The 20,327-nt window shown below is 40.2% G+C and overlaps 2 protein-coding genes across 16 annotated transcripts; one reads left to right on the top strand and one right to left on the bottom strand.

The window, feature by feature from the left end:
* Nucleotides 1-178: 178 nt before the first annotated feature.
* LOC123519320 (serine proteinase stubble-like) lies at nt 179-7,817 on the bottom strand. 2 transcript variants are annotated; one of them, XM_045280521.1, is made up of 12 exons: nt 7,624-7,817; nt 4,970-5,064; nt 4,674-4,802; nt 4,348-4,483; nt 3,859-3,989; nt 3,357-3,653; nt 2,969-3,090; nt 2,169-2,475; nt 1,548-1,713; nt 972-1,186; nt 554-759; nt 179-418 (listed from the first exon to the last, which is right to left on the bottom strand). In XM_045280521.1, the coding sequence occupies exons 1-12, from the start codon at nt 7,674-7,676 to the stop codon at nt 251-253; spliced, it is 2,025 nt and encodes a 674-aa protein (XP_045136456.1). In that variant the 5' UTR covers nt 7,677-7,817; the 3' UTR covers nt 179-250. The 2 variants fall into 2 exon arrangements, with proteins under 2 accessions (XP_045136456.1, XP_045136457.1); XM_045280522.1 differs by having other exon boundaries at nt 4,674-4,784.
* On the top strand, nt 7,815-19,738 carry LOC123519322 (high affinity copper uptake protein 1-like). Of its 14 annotated transcripts, XM_045280537.1 has the most exons (6): nt 13,294-13,370; nt 13,965-14,047; nt 14,149-14,350; nt 15,389-15,624; nt 18,051-18,119; nt 19,012-19,738. In XM_045280537.1, exons 2-6 carry the CDS (start codon nt 13,972-13,974, stop codon nt 19,113-19,115), a joined length of 687 nt encoding a protein of 228 aa, XP_045136472.1. In that variant the 5' UTR covers nt 13,294-13,370; nt 13,965-13,971; the 3' UTR covers nt 19,116-19,738. The 14 variants fall into 14 exon arrangements, with proteins under 14 accessions (XP_045136467.1, XP_045136468.1, XP_045136459.1 ...); XM_045280532.1 differs by lacking the exons at nt 13,294-13,370; nt 18,051-18,119; nt 19,012-19,738 and adding exons at nt 7,815-7,830; nt 8,535-8,662 and having other exon boundaries at nt 15,389-17,557; XM_045280533.1 differs by lacking the exons at nt 13,294-13,370; nt 18,051-18,119; nt 19,012-19,738 and adding an exon at nt 12,122-12,144 and having other exon boundaries at nt 15,389-17,557.
* The last annotated feature ends 589 nt before the right edge of the window (nt 19,739-20,327 follow it).

The raw sequence follows: 20,327 nt of genomic DNA, 5'->3' as shown, positions 1-20,327 counted from the left end.
GTCTTTACTCTAGCCCATAAGCAAACTTTTTATGGTATGGTTTTGTTTGGCAGAGTAAGTATGTGTATTTCTGTACAAACACCCATTTCACTACACTGGTGAGTCCTGATGATTAGTCTCAGATAGCATCATTGCCAAGTGTGCATTTTGGGTTAAAGTATTGGAGTAAAAACATAAGTAATTTGTAATATAAATAATATGAAAGGTACAGAATATCATAAAGTTGTTCAATGGAGAGAGATGGTAAGAACTAGACCATGTTATCTGAAATCCATTGTCTGAAGTAGGACACTCTAGTGTAAACGCCCGGAAGCTGAGGGTCCACACAGGAGCCAGAGCCGAAGGACACTATCCCCACCAACACGTACCTCCCAGACCCCGGAGGATGCTCTAACACTGACGGGCCGCCACTGTCACCCTGGAAGATAACGTGTTGCTGTAGTAGAGGTGTATAAAGTGGAGGCTGCACCAAGCAAAATATTGAAAACATAAGTGTAATAACAGGTAAAAGTTTCTCAGGTTTCTGTAAATTTAACAAGATGATCCAACTTACATTGCAGGAGTCTCCACTTGTTGCATCCATGCACTTCATTGAGTCAACAATAAAACCCTTTGGAGCCCCTTGCGTATTCCATCGCTCATCACACAGAACATTGCTCACGACTTTTGCCTCCAATACTTGTAGCTGTTCCTGGAGTAACTTTGCTTCATTTCTTCCCCAGCCAGAAATAGTGCATTCCTTACCAGCCAACTCTATATCTGTTTGATATTTTCATTGAAACTTAAATGTTAATTGAGATGATGACCATATTATATATATTCATTTATATTCCTGGAATGAGACATTTTGCTGCCTATCATAGACTGAAGGAACCTCTTTGTAGGTTGTAAGGTGTAGGTTGTCAAGAAAGTAGTCACTGATGGTGAAGCTTGACACCCCATGCATGCCCTAGGTACAGTAAAGAACTCACCAGTAGTGGGTAAACAAGCAGGCTTGATTCTTTCTGTATATGTGACCGTTGAAGCCAGCCTTATTACTGCAACATCATTCTGCAGAGTGGCACGGGAGTAAGAGGGATGTACGGTGACACGCTGTGCAGTAACGTTTAGGGACTTTCCATCTTTATCTGTTTTGAGATCCCAGTCACCAAGAGTCAGTTCCAGTTTGTGGGGTGTATCTTTATACCTGTTCAAGGAAAGAGATGGATATAGCAAAACATGCATTTCTCACTGAACAGTGATATAGTACTTCAGAGATTAGATGCAGATAACTATTAGTACTTTATTTATTCAGTTAATCATATATTAATTTGAATACATAATCATTTAATTAAAATATCTTCATCATTATCCATCTGTTGTATATATATCAACATGTGTTTGATGTATTGCCTTTCTTTGAACTCTCCCTGAAGGAGGCTACAACAAGTCTCCATTCATTCTTGTCCTTGTATTCTTTCTTTCATCACCTTATATCTTGACAAGGAGGCTGTTGATTAAGAAGAACTAAAGATTGGCTTCACAAGGATAGTTTTATACAGACTCACCGGACAACACAGTGGGCTGCAGTAAGGATCCACTGTTCTCCAATGAGGACGCCTCCACAGTGGAACTTGCCGTCCACCACCATGGCCACCTGCCAAGGGATTTCTCTTATTCCAGCCAACCGTCCAAAAGTGATGCGAGTTGGAGGACGAAAACGCTGACCCATGTCTGTAGGTAACAGATGATAATTTTAAAGTATTTTAGAATTCATTACGTAGATCTTCCACTATAAACACTGATAAGTAAATACTATTGTTCTCAAGCACAGACATTACATTAGTATGAAATTCATTGTAATATTGTCTCAAAATAAAATTTTTCTTTTTAATTTTTGTGACCTTGCTGAAGAAAAGGCAAAAATTCCACAGTCCTACCCCACCAAAAATGAATAATAATAAGTAAGTAAATAAATAATGGAGAGGAATTAAATAAGGAATAAACATTCTGATATATTACATAGTATTGCTTGAATTCATGAGCTCACTGAGAGACAAAATTATTGGCAAGTAAAAGAAGACATAATTTAAACAGTTCAACAAATTACCAACTGAGGCTAAAGCTTTATAAGTACAAAAACCCTCTCTAATTGAAATGTGCTTGTTTATGAACTGTATTTGACTTACATTCATGGAAGAGTGTGTCAGTTAGATCTGGTACTCCCCATTCAGTTGATTTGATTACTCCCGTGAATCTGGGTTTTGGAACCACTGTAGTTTCTTGTTGCACCGCAGAAGTCTGCTTTGAATCTGTTTCTTGTCTCTTGTTTATTGTTGATCTGTTACTCGATGATTTCCTATTTGGTCTGCGTCTGTTTGAAGTTCTCCTATTTGGTCTGCCTCCTCGGTACGTAGAACTTGGTCTCTGGAAAGTTTCTCCAGGTCTCGGATAGTTACGCCTTCCCGTGGGCTCCCAAATCCTGGCGTAGTCTCTCTGCATCACAAAATATAGCACAAGAGAGTTAGTTAGTTACTGTTCATGCAAGTTTATGGGACGTGTACTCAAGAATGTGTGGCACTGAATGAACACATACAAATTACAAAAAGATTAATACTTTTAATTTGGGATGTAAGCATGGCATGTACTACTGCACATATTACAAATTTCATTGTTTGATGGAGCTATTTATGATAAGCTTATAATAGAAAAATACACACACACACACACACACACACACACACACACACACACACACACACACACACACACACATATATATATATATATATATATATATATATATATATATATATATATATATATATATATATATATATATATATATATATATATATATATAATATGGTACATGTTTATTGTGTATGAACATTTATTTCTTAGTTCAGCAATTCATTGGATAAAGCAATTAAATGTCGAAAGTATGAAGCAATGAAACAAAACATTTAGGTAATGGATGTGTTCCTACACTTCTTGATGTCGTGAATGGTGGTCCTCGTTCTCCACACTTTATATTGCTTGGTGGTGGTGACGTAGGCTTTGTAGGAGGTGGGGCTGGTGGGGCCGGTGGTTTTACTGGAGGAGGTTTTACTGAAATATTAAATTCAATTATTATCTCTTTAAATGTATTTTGTATTGTGCTGAGTCTTAAGAGTAAAATCTTTGCGTAGTTGCGTAGATATCAGAGGATAAACTAGTGTCTGAAAAGGTGTTAATGTCACATTGCCCAGGATGACTTTTATATTATGCTGATGAAGCAATTCCTCTGAATGCAGGATAGATTGTTTTCATAATGGCTATCTATTTTGGTCAATACAAACAATATCTTCTATTCTCTATTATTTTTCCTGACATACAAGGTGCAGTGGGGCCTTGAGTTCCAGTAGAGCCATCAGGTCCAATGGGGCCTTGAGTTCCAGTAGAGCCATCAGGTCCAATGGGGCCTTGAGTTCCAGTAGAGCCATCAGGTTCAATGGGGACTGTTCCACCTTCAGAGCCAGAGCCAGCCTCAACCCCATCACCGCCAGCTAACTGGTTGTTGTATTCAGAGCAGGGAACTTGGTGGATCTCCATGTTCCACTGGAGGCCATTCCGCATTGTGGTGGTGTTGATGCTGAGCTGCAGTTCATCTGTGTACCTCATGTCGTAGGTGTCTGTGAAATAGTTATGCTGATAATACAAAACCATTATTGCCACCAGCTGGTGATTCATACTAGTCTGTGTGCTGGAATTGCAAATGAATCCATTGTCTAAAGCACATTAAGAGATGTGTCAGGTGACAGCTGATAAATGTTAACACACATACACACACCACTAAAATTGCACAGTGAAACAGGTGTCTTTTTTCTCATTACTTACAAGTCTGTCCAGTGAGATCACCACATTTTGGTGCAATGGCACTGCTCCGAGTTCCAGTGACTACATAAGAAGCATCATTACAGAACCCAGCCCTGGATGGCTTAGGAAAGTCTGCCTCTTTCATTATCACTCTGCAAAGAAGCACAGGCACATACAGGCATGTGGTAACCTGAACATGCACATACAGTCATAATCAGTAGTTCATTAACCTGCCACATTCACTATTCTGTCTTTTAGGTCTTCCCGAACTCCTGTAAGTCATTGACAGTCATTAAAAACTCACAATTGATAGTCTCCTGGTTGGTCAGAGGGATTAGGACTGAGACAAAATGTTAAACACAGTGGAGGTGAGTGTGGCACATCACTTGACTTGTAACCTCAACTGTGCCTCTATTAACTTACATTCCAAGAGACATGGGGAAGTTGGAAGACATCATGTAGCTTTTAATACTACCTGTGCAAGCCTTCAATAAGAAATAAATAACATACCTAAGGGCACAAAATTCATCTGAGCGCTTAACAACTCTCATCTCACAGTTTTTCTCAACACGGGCACTTTGTGGGTAGTTCTCATTTTGGAAATAGGCGGACTTTTGTGATGTTCTCATGCCACACGAGCGGTGAACTGGTGGTACAAAAGAGAGGGAGAGCCAGTACTGATATTAGTGGTTGTACTGTATAGATACAGTAAGAGAGAGAGAGAGAGAGAATTCCTTCCTTATATCAAAGCAGCCTACACATGTGCATGATTGTTATACTGAAAAAGATATGTTACAAGGAAATAAAGAACATCATCACCAAAGGCAAGTACTTACATAGGCAACAGAGTCCTGATAGTCCGCGGCAGAAGTTCCCAAAGGTACCAGCCAGCGCCAGGCACTCCACAGTACCATAGCAAGTGCCTGTTTTGCCTTGGTACGTACATGCTGAGGAGCCGAAGAAAACTGCATAAAGAGGCATTAGTGTTCTGCATAAGGATGAGGTGAGTGGCATTAATTTTTTTCTTTTACATTAATTCATACACACATTTTTACTTTAACTTTCATTGTATTTCTTGATTTACTCATGTATTTTACTTATTAATGCATAAATCTGTAAACATTCTACTAACCTCGTGACTCCTTTGTCTTTGATGGGAGTGGGACAGGACTGAGGCCCAAGTCTGCAGGAGGCCTGTACTGTGCTCTCTCCCCTGCTGCCCATGACCTGCGCAGGAAGAAAGGGGCTCACTATTTCAGCTATGCATTGACGACCAGGAAGTGTTTTTTACTCGCATGTATTTATTGTACTCATGCATCTCTCTCTCTCTCTCTCTCTCTCTCTCTCTCTCTCTCTGTAACTGGTGTAGGAAGTTGTAAGGACTGAAGACCAATGAAGTGAGTGGTGTAGATCTTTGGTAAGAATGATGATAACAGTACAGTACACAAAACACTAAAGTCGTCATTCTAAGAGTTATTCATATACTGAGTGGACATCAAAGGCGTGGGTGGCTACAGCTGTGTATCGCTTTATCTTCGCGGCGAGATTAAGTATGCTACAATTTGCTAGTGAAAGTGGCGATCTGATGAGGATAAATAATGAATACCTTTGAGTGCCTTTAATGTAGCCACAGTGTTTGAAATTAATAGTAGTAGTAACACTGTAGTATGAATTCTGTTCCTGTCAGTTTGCTGCGCGCCTCCTGATCATGTAGCCAGCAGGTGGAAAGCCAGCAGAGTCAGGACATCGACCCCACTGTCCTCCCAAAATGGGCTGGTGGGGACTCCTCACGCCCACACAATGCTCGATGTCCACGTGTCCTCTAGCAGGGCAGACATTTACGGCCAACAATTACGGCCTTGTGTTGTATAAGACGCGCGCCACGTTACGGGAATACAAACCAGCTGCTTTCCCTCGCACAGTGAACAGAAACAGTGAGTAGTGTTGCTTAACCTGCTAAGATATAAAATAGCCGATCATATAAGTACCAGTGTGCACTGTCCCTTGGTTCAGTGGATAACGGAAATAGTATCTGGTGTTCGCTGTGGCAGATTGCCAGCTCCGCCCTCGAGTGGCGAGCACGGCGCCGCGCAGCACTCCAGCAGGCGAGGGGAGCGAGGCGAGGTGAAAGTTCAGGGAAGTTTTTAGGGGCAGCAGGAAAATGGATAAGGAGTGAAAATGCTAATCGTCTGTCAAAAGATACGAATTAACAGAACTATCTAGCTACCACTGACAAAACATTAGTGAAAGTACATTGCTGTTTACTTTTCGTTCTGCTCCTTTACGAGATAATATTATTGCCATTGCCGGTGACTATAATTGCAAGGATGTGTCCGGGGTGGTGCGTTCTTGTCATTGCCTCGGCCCTCTCGTCTCGTATCTCCGCTGCCGCTGTAACGGTGGTTAATGTGTGTTTTTCAAGGGTTCTCAAATGGTTTTAGTGAGCCTATCAACATCAACATAGAAAATACTTTAAGAATCTGACGAACAATAATCCCTGTGGCCTTTGAAAATAATCCTTGGTCTTGGTCCCAGCCCGGCGTCTTCGTAGCAAAATCGCCGGAATCTTGCATACCAAAAACGCATTTTCTTTTATATCACTGAAGTACGTATTCCATAATCACACGCATGAGTCGGAAACGTGTCATCCAACTGGCGACACCATGTGCGGTGGGTATGAAAGAAGGAAAAAAAAAAAAACTCAGTACATTCTTCAATGCTAATAGGGTATGAAGGGGCATTAACCTCTTATGTCCTTGACTGTCACCTCATTCGGAAGCCAAGGCTCGGGTTCAAAGATGTGCTGGGATATGTTTGGTAGTCAGTCCTCTGCACTGTTATTGGATTAAAAGTAGGCCCGGTGAAACTGCTTCCATGACCTCCACCTTGCCCGCTCTAACGGTACACACTTGACGCACTCAAACTTCACTTTTATCTATTTATTTTAACTCAGTGACTGACATATGTCTCCCTTTCACTGTCATTCTTTATTCTGACACGACATTCAGAGCAATATAGGGAGAATTCAATGCCATACGCGTACGCTGCCTGCCCTCGACTTGTGGCTCATTCTTCAGGGAAAATTATACAAAATTGTGATTGCATTTTGAACCAAGCAACTACAGCTACAGTTTGTTGCAAGTCAGTACAAAAAATGAATGGAAATATTTAGTATTTGTGTACTATCACAGAAGTCCGTTTTCTAGTTAGTAAAAAACAAAATTATGTCAGGCAAAGACAGTTGACGCAGAATTTCACTCTAAGATCTGGAGTTTTCTTTTCCTCTTTGTCATATTCAAGTATGTTATTCATCCACTTAGGTTTTCATTGTTCCAAATAATCTGAGGACTAGGACGCGTATAACACCCAGAGAACATGGCGCGGTCACAGAAATACGAGGCGTGATGCATATCATTACGACGCGTTGTTATCGTGAAGGTCGAGGATGCCCGCAGCATCAGTGACGTTGAAGAGGCTTAGGTGATATTACTGAAGAGTGAAGAGACATAGGTAATGTTGACGTGAGGCAGTTGCCGTGTCACTGACATCTGACCTACTTCCCAGTAAACAGCGTGCCCCGCGGGACCGGCTCATCCACTGAACCAAAGTAACGGTTCGCCGCTTCTAGAACCGCTAATGAAGATACATGATATATTCACTTCTTTTCTCATATCATGTACCAAACACATTATATCAAATGCCAATAAGTACAAACAACTCCATGTGTGTGTGTGTGTGTGTGTGTGTGTGTGCATGAAGGAACCCTGCGTCGATCTGTATACTTACAGGAGGGCGGCCGTCACCCAAAGGATAGCAGTCACCATGTTACAAGTCCGCATGGTGACTGATGACCCCAGCTGTGACTCTTGGTGCTTGCGTCCCTCGCTGCCGCTGCTACAGGGACGCCTTAGCCGCTGGTAACACTGGGCAGGTGTGTGGCGGTGTGGCGGAAGAGGTGCAGGCTCCTGCTGCCCCTAAGGTGGACTGAGGCAGGTTAGGTTCGCTCTTCACCTCGTGTGGTTAGGTTGCCGCCCATTGCGCACCTACCCCCGTCCACCCTCTGCCTCCTTCCCCTTTTCCTCCTCCTCCTCCTCCTCCTCCTCCTAGCAGGTTACATCGCACTCAGACTTTCTCTTATTGCTTTACTTTTTTTTTTTCCTACTTTCTTTACATCCTTTTCCTTCTAGAATGCCATCATTTCCTTTTTCTTTTTTCTATTTTTTCTTTTCTTTACCGTAGATTGCCATTATCGTTATTTTGTTCTCTCTCTCTCTCTCTCTCTCTCTCTCTCTCTCTCTCTCTCTCTCTCTCTCTCTCTCTCTCTCTCTCTCTTCCCTACTTTTCCTTTTTTCTAGATTGTCATGTTATGTTTCTGTGTTTGATGAGAGAAATTACCTACTGTTGCAGAAAATATATTTACTAACGAGAAAACTTATTTGTGTGTGTGTGTGTGTGTGTGTGTGTGTGTGTGTGTGTGTAAGGGGGTAATTTTCTTTATTTTCTTTACGTGCTTTATCTAAGATTTAAGACTCCTATAGCGTCAAGATACGTCACCAGTTTTCTTTTCTTTCATTTTATTCATACATTTCTTAAATTAGTTTAGGGTTTTCCCAGCATTACCATTAATAGTTAAAGAGTTAAATGTTTGATCATTCCGTGCCTTACTAAAATGCCCGACACTCCTTAATGTCTGGCAGCGGTAGAGGGGGAGCCTGGTGGTGTCTGGATGGCCTGTCACCTCACACGCCCGGAAGGAAAGCGCTGGCCACTCACCTCAAGTCTCTCTGCAACACTCGAAACATGTCACGTCTTGCAGCGAACAAAAGTAGGTAATGGTTACGTCGCTTAGTTGTCTGTACTAGTGAACCTGTTTGTTTTGTATTGCCTCATAACACATACACACACACTCACACACACACACACACACACACACACACACACACACACACACACACACACACACACACACACACACACACACACACACACACACACACACACACACACACACACACACACACACACAGTACATACGCGCGCAGATGAACAAGTTGTATATGACATGGGATCATATTCTTAAACATTCTGCACGTATCTCCACTAGTTTCAAAAGGTTCTGGTTGAGATCACACAGGTTTTCTAAGCTATTGTTAAGGTTTTAATGAGAGATTGACAAGATTTCTACTTTATCAACAGCAGAAACACTCTTGCGAACTGAGCTGATCATCTCTGACTCTTGAAAATAGTCGTAGCGAGAGAGCAATGTGATCTAGAATATGTATTTTGTTTTGTACTAAATCAACCACCACTGAGAACTGCACAGGTTAATTACCTCTACCTGGAAAAAAAGAAAAAAAAGTTAGATAACGTTTAAGGACAATTCAAACCTGTTACTGGAAAAATAATGTCACTTCGCGTCGTGTCGTAACCCAAGTGTTTTGATGAGTGTTGTGAGGTGAAGCGCGGGGCAATCGTGTCTTCAGTGACGGAAGTTTACGACAATAGGAAGTGAAATATGGGGAAAGTACTACCTCACCGAAATGCGTCTAGTGGCGGGTAGAAGGAGGGCACCCACGTGGCTCAGTATTGTTCAACGCGGCAGGTGATTGGTGGGCACGCTTCTGATTCACCTATTGTCACCCCCGCCGCTGACTGTGCGTGGGTCTGCGTTGTGGCAATCGTAGCAATGGTGACACGCTCTGGCTCTCCTGGAAACACATCGAGCCCAGTTACAGTAATACTTTCCAACAGGATCTTTAAGTGGTTGAGACTAGTTTTTATGTAGGTACTCATTCACGTATATACTTATTTATTTATTCACTTATATGTGTGTTATTTCTTGCTAGCATCTCTATCTGAGTATACGTATTTGCCAGACTACCTTTTTAACCCCTTCAGTAGTGGGATGTATTAGATGATTTTATTTGCATCAGGAAGAGTCTACGAACGTCAGAAGATTCATGGCCAGTCTTCAATATTTCAACTCCCACATAAATTTCCGAAGCTGTATAAAATCACCAAATAGTAGCCGGAATAAATATGAAGACGTGTCATGGTACTGAAAGGAGTTAAGACAGGGTAGCTTCATCAGACTGTCTACATGCATACATTCACACCTGCATTTATGAGCATTCTTTATATTCCTAATCTTTGAAAGTTAATCACGCCCACTGCAATTTTCCAAGTGACGCGATTACGGATTAGGTTCTCTCCGCACCCTAGTCTCCGGGCAACATTCATCACTTTCATGCAACTCATCAGGGCGGTGGAGCCAAGCCACTTAACCTTGGTGTTTGCTTAGCCCAAGTTCATTGCCACGCGGAGGGTGCTGCCACTGACCCTGTGCAGCTGGAAAGAGGGATGCTGTAGACAGTGGTGTTTTGATTAGCAATCGTTCTTTTTCACCTTTTTTTCTCTCTTTCCTTTTCTTGGTCCTTAGCAAAACAAATTAGTTTCGTCTGGGTTGATATTTGATAGTTGAGCAAAGAGTGACGCTGGAGAGAATTAAGCTTCGTGCAGTGTCATTCCATTCTTTTCATGTCTTGGGAACTTCAGTATTTTCACATCTTACCTCTTGAAAAGTATCATAATTGTTTTCAAACTGCGCATTTTCTATTGATTTCGCTTGCTTTCACCTAACTTACCATACTAGTCGTACTTATTTTCTCACGTACACTTCAATAATCATCGTTACATTTTCAGCAACATATCCTAATTACTTATTATTCACATTGTTTTGACGTTGCTTCCTTACTGAATGTCGCCGCACGTGCTGCATTAGGATTAGATAGTGGTGGCGTAGGGCAATAGAGCCTGGAAACTTAATGCCTTCAGTATACCATGACGCATTTCCATACTCATTCTACTTTGGCGATTTTATACAGCTTCAGAAACTTATGAGTGGATTAAAATAGTGAAAACTCTAGCCCTTAATCTTCTTACTTCCATAGACCCTTCCTAATAAAATCATCTAAAGGAACTCAAAACTTAAGGTAAGAAATACGTCCCAGTACTGAAGGAATTAATGTGGAGAAGAGGCGGAGTCCTGGTAGTGGCGTGGGCACGAAGATCCATCCATTACCACCAGTGTGACTAATCCTTGTAGCTTGGAAAGTATAGTAGTGGTGGCAATGATGGATGGTGATGAATCGATGTGTTGCGTGGAAGATCTGGGTGGAGGACACAGAGAATGAATATTTCTTTCTTACTCTTCTCTTGTGAGTCTTCGTTTCATTAGTGTTTGTTTATGAGAGGTTATCGCTACAATGTTTCAAGTTGTGTGGAACACTTGTGCTCCGTATCTCCGCTACATACATTCAGAACACTAGATGAAGTTGTACGGTATTTTTCTTTTTATAATCCTTAAGGCAGAATAACAAGATTTCTACATTTAAAAAGGAAAAACACTCTTAACCCCTTCAATACTAAGATGCATTTTTACCGTGAGTTTTGTGTACGATTAGACGATTTTATTGACATAAGCAAGGGTCTATGGTGGTCAGAAGATTAGTAGCCAAAGTCTTCCTTACTTTAATGCCCTAGATAAGATCCTGAAGCTGTATAAAATCACCAAATAGCTAGTAAGCGAAATGAATATGGAAATGCTACATGGCAATGAAGAGGTTAAAAATCCAGCTTATCATCTTTTTGAAAACTGTCGCGGTAGAAGAGCACAGCGTTTCAGAGTACAAAGAGTATTTATAAGCTGAGTTATTGAGAGGCCTACTTCACGCGACGAGAGAAATGAGATAGGACGTGAAAGTCTACTTGATTTACTTGAAGGGAAACTACCGTAGATGTGCCCTGAATTTTACCGCTAGACCTGTTTTAGTCTCCTCCCCCCCTCCTCCCGCAGCTCCTTAGGTACTCCTCCTCCTCTTTTTGTACATGTTGTTGTTGTTGTTGTTAATTTCTTCTTCTTCTTCGTGATACACTACAAAGTAACATCCAATTTTCACTATTAATCACGATCTTATATTGCTATCGAGTTTTTGTCGTTGAATCTATGACCGCTAAACCACTTATTTATCAAATATGCACAGTCCTACGGAAACATTTCAGAACACCCATATCTCTGCTACAGATCGATAAGTTATCAGTCTAAATTAATGTTACAGTTTCTTAATAATGAAGGAGAGATGATCTAAGGGAGAAGACAGACGGACTGCTTTTATCACATTGTACTTATATAGCCTTGTCACTATGCCCTTTGCAACAGTGCAGTGCAGTGTGGTGTGGTCACTGTGGTGATCAACTTGTTGCTGGTATTTGCAAGGTCATCATCCTTTGTCGATCAGGATGCAAGAGGTAGTATGATGAGAATGTCTTGAAGGGAGGGGCTACATTGTTGTCAGTTCCTTCGAAGAATAATACATTGTTGAAATAAAAGATGATTGTAACTATGTATACTCTTACCTCGACTATTATCCCCAAAACAAGGAAGATGATGACGGGTTCCCAAGGGTGTTTCTCCTATTAATAGTCCCTAACTCTTGATAACATCCCTAGAACGGTAAAAATGCACTTAGAAACTGAGAAACCCGGCATTTCAACTGAAGTCCTTTGAAAATAGTCGAGGTGCGCCTGGTGCGGACAGAAGTGTTTCAGTGCCCTGCGTCTGTCCCTCGTACCTAGGTAGCGACAGCACGTCTTGTGGATCAAAATAGTGGTATAACATCAGCATGTAGACAGCTGAATGTCCAACTATGGGCAGAACACATTGCTGACACCTGGAAATATTGTTAACTTTGAGAACCACTTGCGTCAGGTTTTGCAGATAGATAGTCAAGAAATAAGTGGACCAAGGTTACATCCATAATCTCTACCGGCGGGATCAAAGTAACTAAACTAAACAAGGAGTGGAATAATCATTAGTAATCATTAAAGCAAATAGTTGGGATATAAGCGGCCGCAGCCTCTGTATCTGCTGGTCAGCTGAGCAGATAAACAAAGGGACAGGAGGGGCGAGGCTCACACTCACCCCACACCACAGACTCACCCCGGGTATGTGTCTGCCGTACCCCAAGCCTCGTGACACTTGGCATACACACATATACCCCTCCACTACGCCACGCATCGCTGTTACTAGCTGTGGTGATTATGCATTAGATTAACAACGAAGGTGAAGAAATATACAGGTTTGTGAAAGATTAGCGCGTGTTGAATGTTGGTGCATATGCCTCCTATTACTTCATCTTATCTCTGTGTGATTGGTGCCGACTGATGCGAGTTAATAGACACTTATATTGGCGTCTGAATACCTGAGTGACTTGGTTCTGGGGCTATTAAGATACATGCATAGTACAGTACATTCTCTCGTGAAGTGGGTGTCTGTGTGTTGGGTGTGTTTTTATCTATGGACAATTGTTTTCGGCGTGCGATCCCCGTCAGTCAGGCTGTTGGAATTGATGCTCGATAAGGTAATCATTATCTGGCCTCATATTTGTGATAAGCCACGGTTGCTTCATTTAGAGATTGTGTGATCAGACCAGGTACCGTTCAGAGAGGGAAGGGGACCCATACGAACACTCCACGTAGGTTTTTGGGGTGCAGTGTTGTGATAAGTGATCTCTTAGTGCAATACAAGTGTTTGTGGTTTTATTATGTGAATGAGTTAGCTGCTGGCAAATTGATCGACTGTCTGACTTGAGCTATCGTGTTTGATTGTGGTGTTTTTAAAGGAAGGAAATAGGGAATATGGAATTTTGTTTTATATCTTTATTAGGTTGGTAGAAAATTATTTACTTTTGTAGGAGGATGTGATATTTGCTTATGTCGCTTTCACATGCTATCCATCCTCAAAATAATTGAGAACTTAGAAAACCAAGCTAAATTTGATACATAAAGTTCCATTTTGCTTTAGTTTTGTAGGAGGATGTGATGTTTGCTCATGTGGCTTTTGTGCGTTATCCATCCTGAAAATAACTGGGAACTCAGAAAACCAAGTTAAATTTAATACTTAAAATTCCATTTTGCTTCACTCACCAAAATTAAGAGATGGATAGATGTGAAAAAGGAAAGATGAACAAGAAACACTACATTGTGGATTGATAGGATTTGGACCTATGTGTAAGGTTTTTTGTATTGAATATTGCTACGTATCTTACAAAGTTATTCCCACATTGCAGGGTCAAGATGCATATGAGCTATTACTTCTCAGGGACGGTCTACGACTTCCTCTTCTCCGGCGTCAATGTCGTCACAACATGGGGCAAGTCTCTTAATCGTTACCTTGCTCAGTGCTTTAGTTAAAATTGTGATCAAGAATAACAAAAAAACTTACTCTTTTTCTAATATCCCTCATTTCAACAGGCATGGTGTCCCTCTGCATGGGGCTGGCATCACTCTCGCTCTTGTCCGAAGGGTTCAAGGTGGCTCGCTCCCTGCTGCTGAAGGTAGCCACTTCCTCCCGGGACACAAGCTGCAACAGATATAACAAAAGTGAAAGGTTGCCACTCTTACCTCCTGCCTCCCTCACAGACCTTGAATTGCAAAGGCTGGTGTATTGTCGCAGGTAGTTATGCATGGCTTTCTGTGAGGCATGATGATGATTATTACAGTGATCGTAGGTTTACGATCAAGTGAAGAGTTAGTGAAGTCATGTGATTAGTGTTAGCAATAATCTCACATGATTAAAGGACAATACTAAACATGTGGTACAATGAAAGTAGTTTGATATAATTATACAGTGTGAAACTTATTGTGATTGAGATTATGACACATTGTTTAATCACTTCATTATCTTCGTATTATCTGTATACCAGGCTGACATCATCCATAAAGGGGGATAAGTGAGACAAGGTATTATAAGCATACATCACATTCACAGTGCTATTCATAAGTACTTAACATAGTCTCTGGGCCACTAAGACAGAGAGGACTGATGCCCACTTGCCACTGAATGAGCACTGCAAGAATCAACAAAAACAGGCAACTTTCTGACACAAGTGCATTGGGGAATAGGACATGGCGAGTGTGAAAAGTTAGCCATTAAAATTAAATGTGTATCTTATAATATTTGGTACAAGTAACAATTAAAGAAAGATAAGGTACAGAGTTCTATGAGAGTGTCTATTCCTAGTAATCTTTTCACTGTACTCAACAGAGACGTGACTAATGTTTGCTGTTCAGAGGTGAATATTGAGTTGTGTTTGTCATTATCATGCCCAGTAGATGCAAAAATGCTTGTTGATTCTGATTATGTTGTGTTATGGTCTTTGTATTTTTATTAAGTGCCTCTTTATTTGAGGTCCTTAGTAATGTGAGTGTATGTTTGGGTTTCAGTTGACTGTGTGGTAAACTGAATGCGATTTTGTTTATAGTAAAATTGAAATGTGAATTGTTGTGTTTGGTCATGTATATTTTGATTGACATGCATGTAGTGTCTTGTTTGTTAAGTAGTAGTAGTAGTAGTAGTAGTTGTAGTAGTTGTATCTTAAATTGTAATATTATGGTAATATAATAATTGTTCTGAAGCTTCCATGGCTATATGAAAGAAAAAAAAAATCAGTTCCATTTCATTGCAGAATTAACATGAATACATTTCCTACAGAGTGAAGTTTCACGTCCTGCAGACAGTCCTTCACATCATCCACCTCACCATTGGCTACATACTGATGCTGGCAGTGATGAGCTACAACGGTTACTTCACCCTGGCCGTGGTGGGTGGTGCAGGACTGGGGTACTACTGCTTTGCTCTCTTTGACCTACCTAGTAAGGTCCTTGGCAGTGTCACTTCTCAGCCAGCTAAGTGGCCAGGAGGCTCTTCTCTCCCACATCTGTCTGAAGGTAACTCCTCCATGTGTTGTCCTTCGTATGGAGCTGCTGGGAGTGTTGTGTCACCTGTTGGGCAGCGTGTGTCGTCACAGCTTCAGCAGGGATCCCTCAGCATGTGTCACGTGGGTGTAAGTGAAACCAGTGTGCAGGAGGGAAACAGGACACAGGTGGATGGTGCCTCAGAAGGAGATAAACTAACTCCCAGTGTAGTGATGTGTGGTGAGGAGGACCAGGAAGGACTGAGAGGTGTGTCAGCAATAGTAGATGTGAGTGATCGAACCTGCCTGCTGTCTCAGGAGACTATCAAAGTGGAGGTGCAGGTGCACGCCATGCCTGAAGAGTGATTCAAGATTCTGTGCTGTGAGGTACTCTGTGTTACTTTGATTTGAGTAATATCTACAAATGTATTACCTATATACATAATTAGGATAGATGCAGGATAGCTGTTCCAAAGAATGTTTGAAGTGAAGCATGGGTAAGGACAATGAACAGTACCCAGTGGAACAAACCTAAGAGTCTGGTCAAGTTATGTTTTTGCCATGGCCTTCTATGGCAGGGAGCTTCTTGAAAAGGAGCTTGGCATTAAAGATGGTGATGAGATGATTATGGCATTGCATGATTTCACATTGCATTTATAGGAAGAATATGTGAGAGAAAGCTATATAAACTCTTCTCTTATGTTATTGATTTGTGACAATATCACTAAGATCTGATTGTTTATGTACCAGGTACAATAATTTCACATTTGTAGTTTTGGAGGAGCTGAGGATGAATTAGTTCCAGCGCAGAATAATACAGGCCATATGACAATGTGATATATCTTTGATGAGTCTCACATATGATATTAAACTCCACGGCTGACTATGGTGGACGTGATCAGTAGTCATTAAGAATAGTTACTATTTAATCACTTCACGATCTACTCTGAATTGAGTTAGACGTGAGTGGTGAAGTCACTAGTCTGTGGAATGTGGTTGGCTTGTGCTGTATGTAATGGACTAGATGAGGGTATGATTACGGAAAGTCACTTTTTTTTGGGGGGAAGTTGTTGTTATTGTTGTGATTGTAGTCTTTAATTGTCTTTGCCAGGATCAACAGTGAGAAACTTGATGATGTCAGTGTGAGTGAGTGGTTTAAGAAAGCACAACCTTCCACTGTTCACATTTACTTGCTCATATATACTCATTTAAGTTCATAAATACTTACGGCTTCATATTGATCTTTTAATTTGGTGTAGAGTAACACTGCTGCTACATCGTGGGATCAAAATCACAAACACAAGCAGCTGTGTGACAGACAGGAGTCCAGCTTGGGGAGTTTAGGACTTTTTGTCACTGTTTCTCGTGGGAAAGATGGTAGCAAAGCACAATTGATTTTTTTGATACTGTTGAAGTTATTATTACTATTAAAGGTTTATTGAGTATAAGTACAATAGTATATACATAGTCACATAAATACATTATATACATATACTCAAAAAAGCGGGCAACAGCCTGCTGATGGCTTGGCTAAAATGAGCTGCTTGCCATCTTCTGTGCCACTGCAGCTGTGGTGGGCAGCTCTGTGTTAGTGAGGTAGAGGTGCCGGCCTTAACACCCGCAGCATCACATCTGTGGGCGTGTGGAGAATGAGGAAGGCAGCTGTGGCCTTGCCTGTCAAAGTATTACAGCATTATATGTGATTGCATTACATTGGATAATCCTTACTTTTATACGTAATGTGAAAGAATATACGTACACTGTATTCCTGTGGGACACTTGTAACTGTTGTGCGTCTTTCAAATTTATTTTTCATGTCATTTTTGTTCCTGAATGCATTTGTTGTATCTACGGACTTACAAAATGTACAATGAGAAAGACTTAATCTGAAGAATGTTGAGCCTTGTTCATTTTAAATAATCTTAGTCTTATGTTTGCTCATCAGAAAGTAAAAGCTGTACCTGTCAGGGCATGTGAACTTATTGGCAACCTTTATACAGTGTTGGGTGTGTAGAATGTGTCAGTAACAAAGATCATAATTTTCACTTCTTTTCTTATTTTATGAATTTCATCCTTTCTTTTTGTTGCTTTATCTTTCCTTTCATAATGCCTTTTGAAAATGAATTTACATTTTCCTTTAAAATGTTCAGTGTGAGGTGCTTTTTGTTATGGAAATGAGCTTCTGGTTAGAGATGCTTGTCTGGGCCTCTTCATTTTGTTCCTGTCCTTTTGTAGAAATGGGAATACTTTACAGATAAATTATAGAAACCCCTTAGTAGCTGGGAGGCTTTTAACATTTACATTTTATACACAAAATTGAAGTATAATGACTGGATGGTCCTCAAACTCTCAAACATCAGGTATTTATTTTACATCTCTATATCCATATAATCTGATACTGAACATATACCATGAACAACCAGTAGGCTGTTGTGTGATCCGCTGTGTTTCCTTCTACAGACATCTCCCTGAAGCAGGCGGCTGAGGATGTCAGTGAGTGCTCAGCCACCACCCAGCTCACCAGGCAGTGTTAGTACAGTATACCTTTCACCTCTCTTATGACTCACTCTTTCACCTGCATAGTTGTATATATATATTTAGTTACTGTTGACTCTTTCAGTACCATGATGCATTTCCATATTCATTCTGTTAACTATTGGGTGATTTTATGCCACTTCAGAAACTTATGTGGGGGATTAAAATAGTGAAGACTGGCCATTAATCTCCTGACCTCCATAGATTCTTCCTAATGTCAATAAAATGGTCTAATCATACACAAAACTCAAGGTAAAAATGTGTCCCAGTATTGAAGGGGTTAACAGTATTTGAGTCAGATTTGTGTTCTGCATATGTCTTAATCTTAGATATTCTTTTCCCCACCACCTCCACCTTCAATACATTTCCAGTGTCATTACCTCTGCTCAGGAAGTTACATTTCTTGACATTATTTAGGTTTGTAGTTTAAATTTCCTTCCTGTGTCTTTAAAGGTGACTAATAGAGACAGGAAGAGTGGACTAGTTATCTCTGTAATAGCTTGGGCACTGTCAGGTTTAAGGGTTAGGATAGGAGACCAGTCAATCTTCTGGGAGCAAGTTTCATTAATTTCCTTCACCATACTGTACATAACTTTGACTAAAAACTGTGACCATTTCAAACAAGTCACCATTTGGGAAATCAACCAAACAACAATTTCTTCCTTTTTATTTTACTCCTGCTATGAAAGGAGTCTTGTAAATAACTGCCTGCCTTAAGAGGATGTCAGTTAGAGATATTTTATGATTAGCGTGTTATTCCTTTGGGTGCTAAGTAATCTTTCGTACTTGTATTTGTAAGGTGACTAAATGAAGGCCTGTGGTGGTGTATAATTACCTGCTAGATTTACCTTTTGTGAGTTCAATATAATTAACTTTTCTTCTGCAGTGACGGCTGTACTAGAAAATGGTGCAGAGAAGGAAGAGAAGAGTTGTGAGCTTAGAGATGACTGTGAGAAACAACCAATTGCAGAGACCCACAAAGTAGCTTGAGAGTTTTGGCATTTAGAATCAAGGAAATACTGAAGTTAAGGGTGGAGAGGAAAATTGATGTACGTTGCAATATTAATGGTAAGAGGTTTTAGTATTTTAAGGTGTAATATTATGTTAAATGAAAATGGTTGAAGTGGCATTTCAGAGTGAGGTTATAGAATATAAAAAACAAAAAAAACAAACATTATTACAAGAAGTTTAAGCTTTAATATTTGTGAATGTAAACTGCTCATGTGACTGCTGTAGTTCAAATTTCATCGCTAAATTGTCACAAAGTACAAGTTATATTTTTGTATCAAGCATTTAATTAAGAATACTCAAAAAAACAGTATACATTTTTATAATGTTCCAAAGTACATGGGTCAAGTTACCTAATTAGGATCTTAGTGTGCAGGGTCGTCACTGCTCTGCATCATCAAAAACGTACAATTTGTCTTGTTTCTCAAGCTACTTTTTTGTACTCTAGTTTGTAAAATTCTTGTTACTGTACAACATAAGAGAAAAGTACAACAAAAGCTCAAATTTTCCTTAGTTTAGTGCGTAAATTACACATATTTATACATCATGAGGTGCAATAATGTAAAAATGGTAAAATAGTGAAAAAAATACACTATGAAGCATTCCACAGTTGTATTATGTGCTTGATGATTTGGTACTGAACATTTGGTTAGTGATCATTCAATGCTTGTTTGGTCTCAGTCTTTAAAATCAGTGTAGGGAAGGTTGAAGAGAAAGGAGCATTAGTTGAAAGCTGGCATCATTCAATTCTCATCAGATTTTTTTCTGGCTCAAGCCTCAGTAATCTTTTCCATGTATAAATAATGGTTTTTCAATGCTTGTTTGGTGTCATTCTTGAAGAGTTAGTTGGAGTTGAATGGAATACAAGTTAATACCATTCAGTTTTAGTTTTTTTTTTTTTTTCTACTTATAGCTCAAACCTCAGCAATCTTTCCCATATAAAATTAGTGTTTTTTTTTTTTTTTAATGCTTATTTGGTGTCAGTCTTGAAGAATTAGTTGGAAATGAATGGAATGCAAGTTAGTATCATTCAATTTTAACTTCTCTTATTTCCAGCTCAAGCCTCAATAATCTTTTCCATGTATAGTAAGTAATTTTACTATACTTGTTTGGTCTCAATCTTAGTGTAGGGAAGGTCAAGGAGGAGGTAATGGGATTAGTATCATTCAATCTTACCATAGAATTTTGTAGCTC

The sequence above is a fragment of the Portunus trituberculatus genome, chromosome 45 (genome assembly GCF_017591435.1).
Source record: "Portunus trituberculatus isolate SZX2019 chromosome 45, ASM1759143v1, whole genome shotgun sequence".
NCBI lineage: Eukaryota > Metazoa > Arthropoda > Malacostraca > Decapoda > Portunidae > Portunus > Portunus trituberculatus.
This window is presented reverse-complemented; position numbering and strand designations above follow the sequence as displayed.

Bases quoted from the DNA above. Each gene is read 5' to 3' on its own strand.
- LOC123519320 (XM_045280521.1), bottom strand. From the start codon at position 7,676: ATGCGGACTTGTAACATGGTGACTGCTATCCTTTGGGTGACGGCCGCC. The intron at 1,714-2,168 runs GTAAGTCAAATA...TGTTACCTACAG, and splicing joins TGACACACTCTTCCATGAAT to ACATGGGTCAGCGTTTTCGT. The intron at 419-553 runs GTAAGTTGGATC...GTTATCTTCCAG, and splicing joins CAAGTGGAGACTCCTGCAAT to GGTGACAGTGGCGGCCCGTC.
- LOC123519322 (XM_045280532.1), top strand. From the start codon at position 13,972: ATGCATATGAGCTATTACTTCTCAGGGACGGTCTACGACTTCCTCTTC. The intron at 14,048-14,148 runs GCAAGTCTCTTA...TCATTTCAACAG, and splicing joins CAATGTCGTCACAACATGGG to GCATGGTGTCCCTCTGCATG. The intron at 14,351-15,388 runs GTAGTTATGCAT...CATTTCCTACAG, and splicing joins AGGCTGGTGTATTGTCGCAG to AGTGAAGTTTCACGTCCTGC.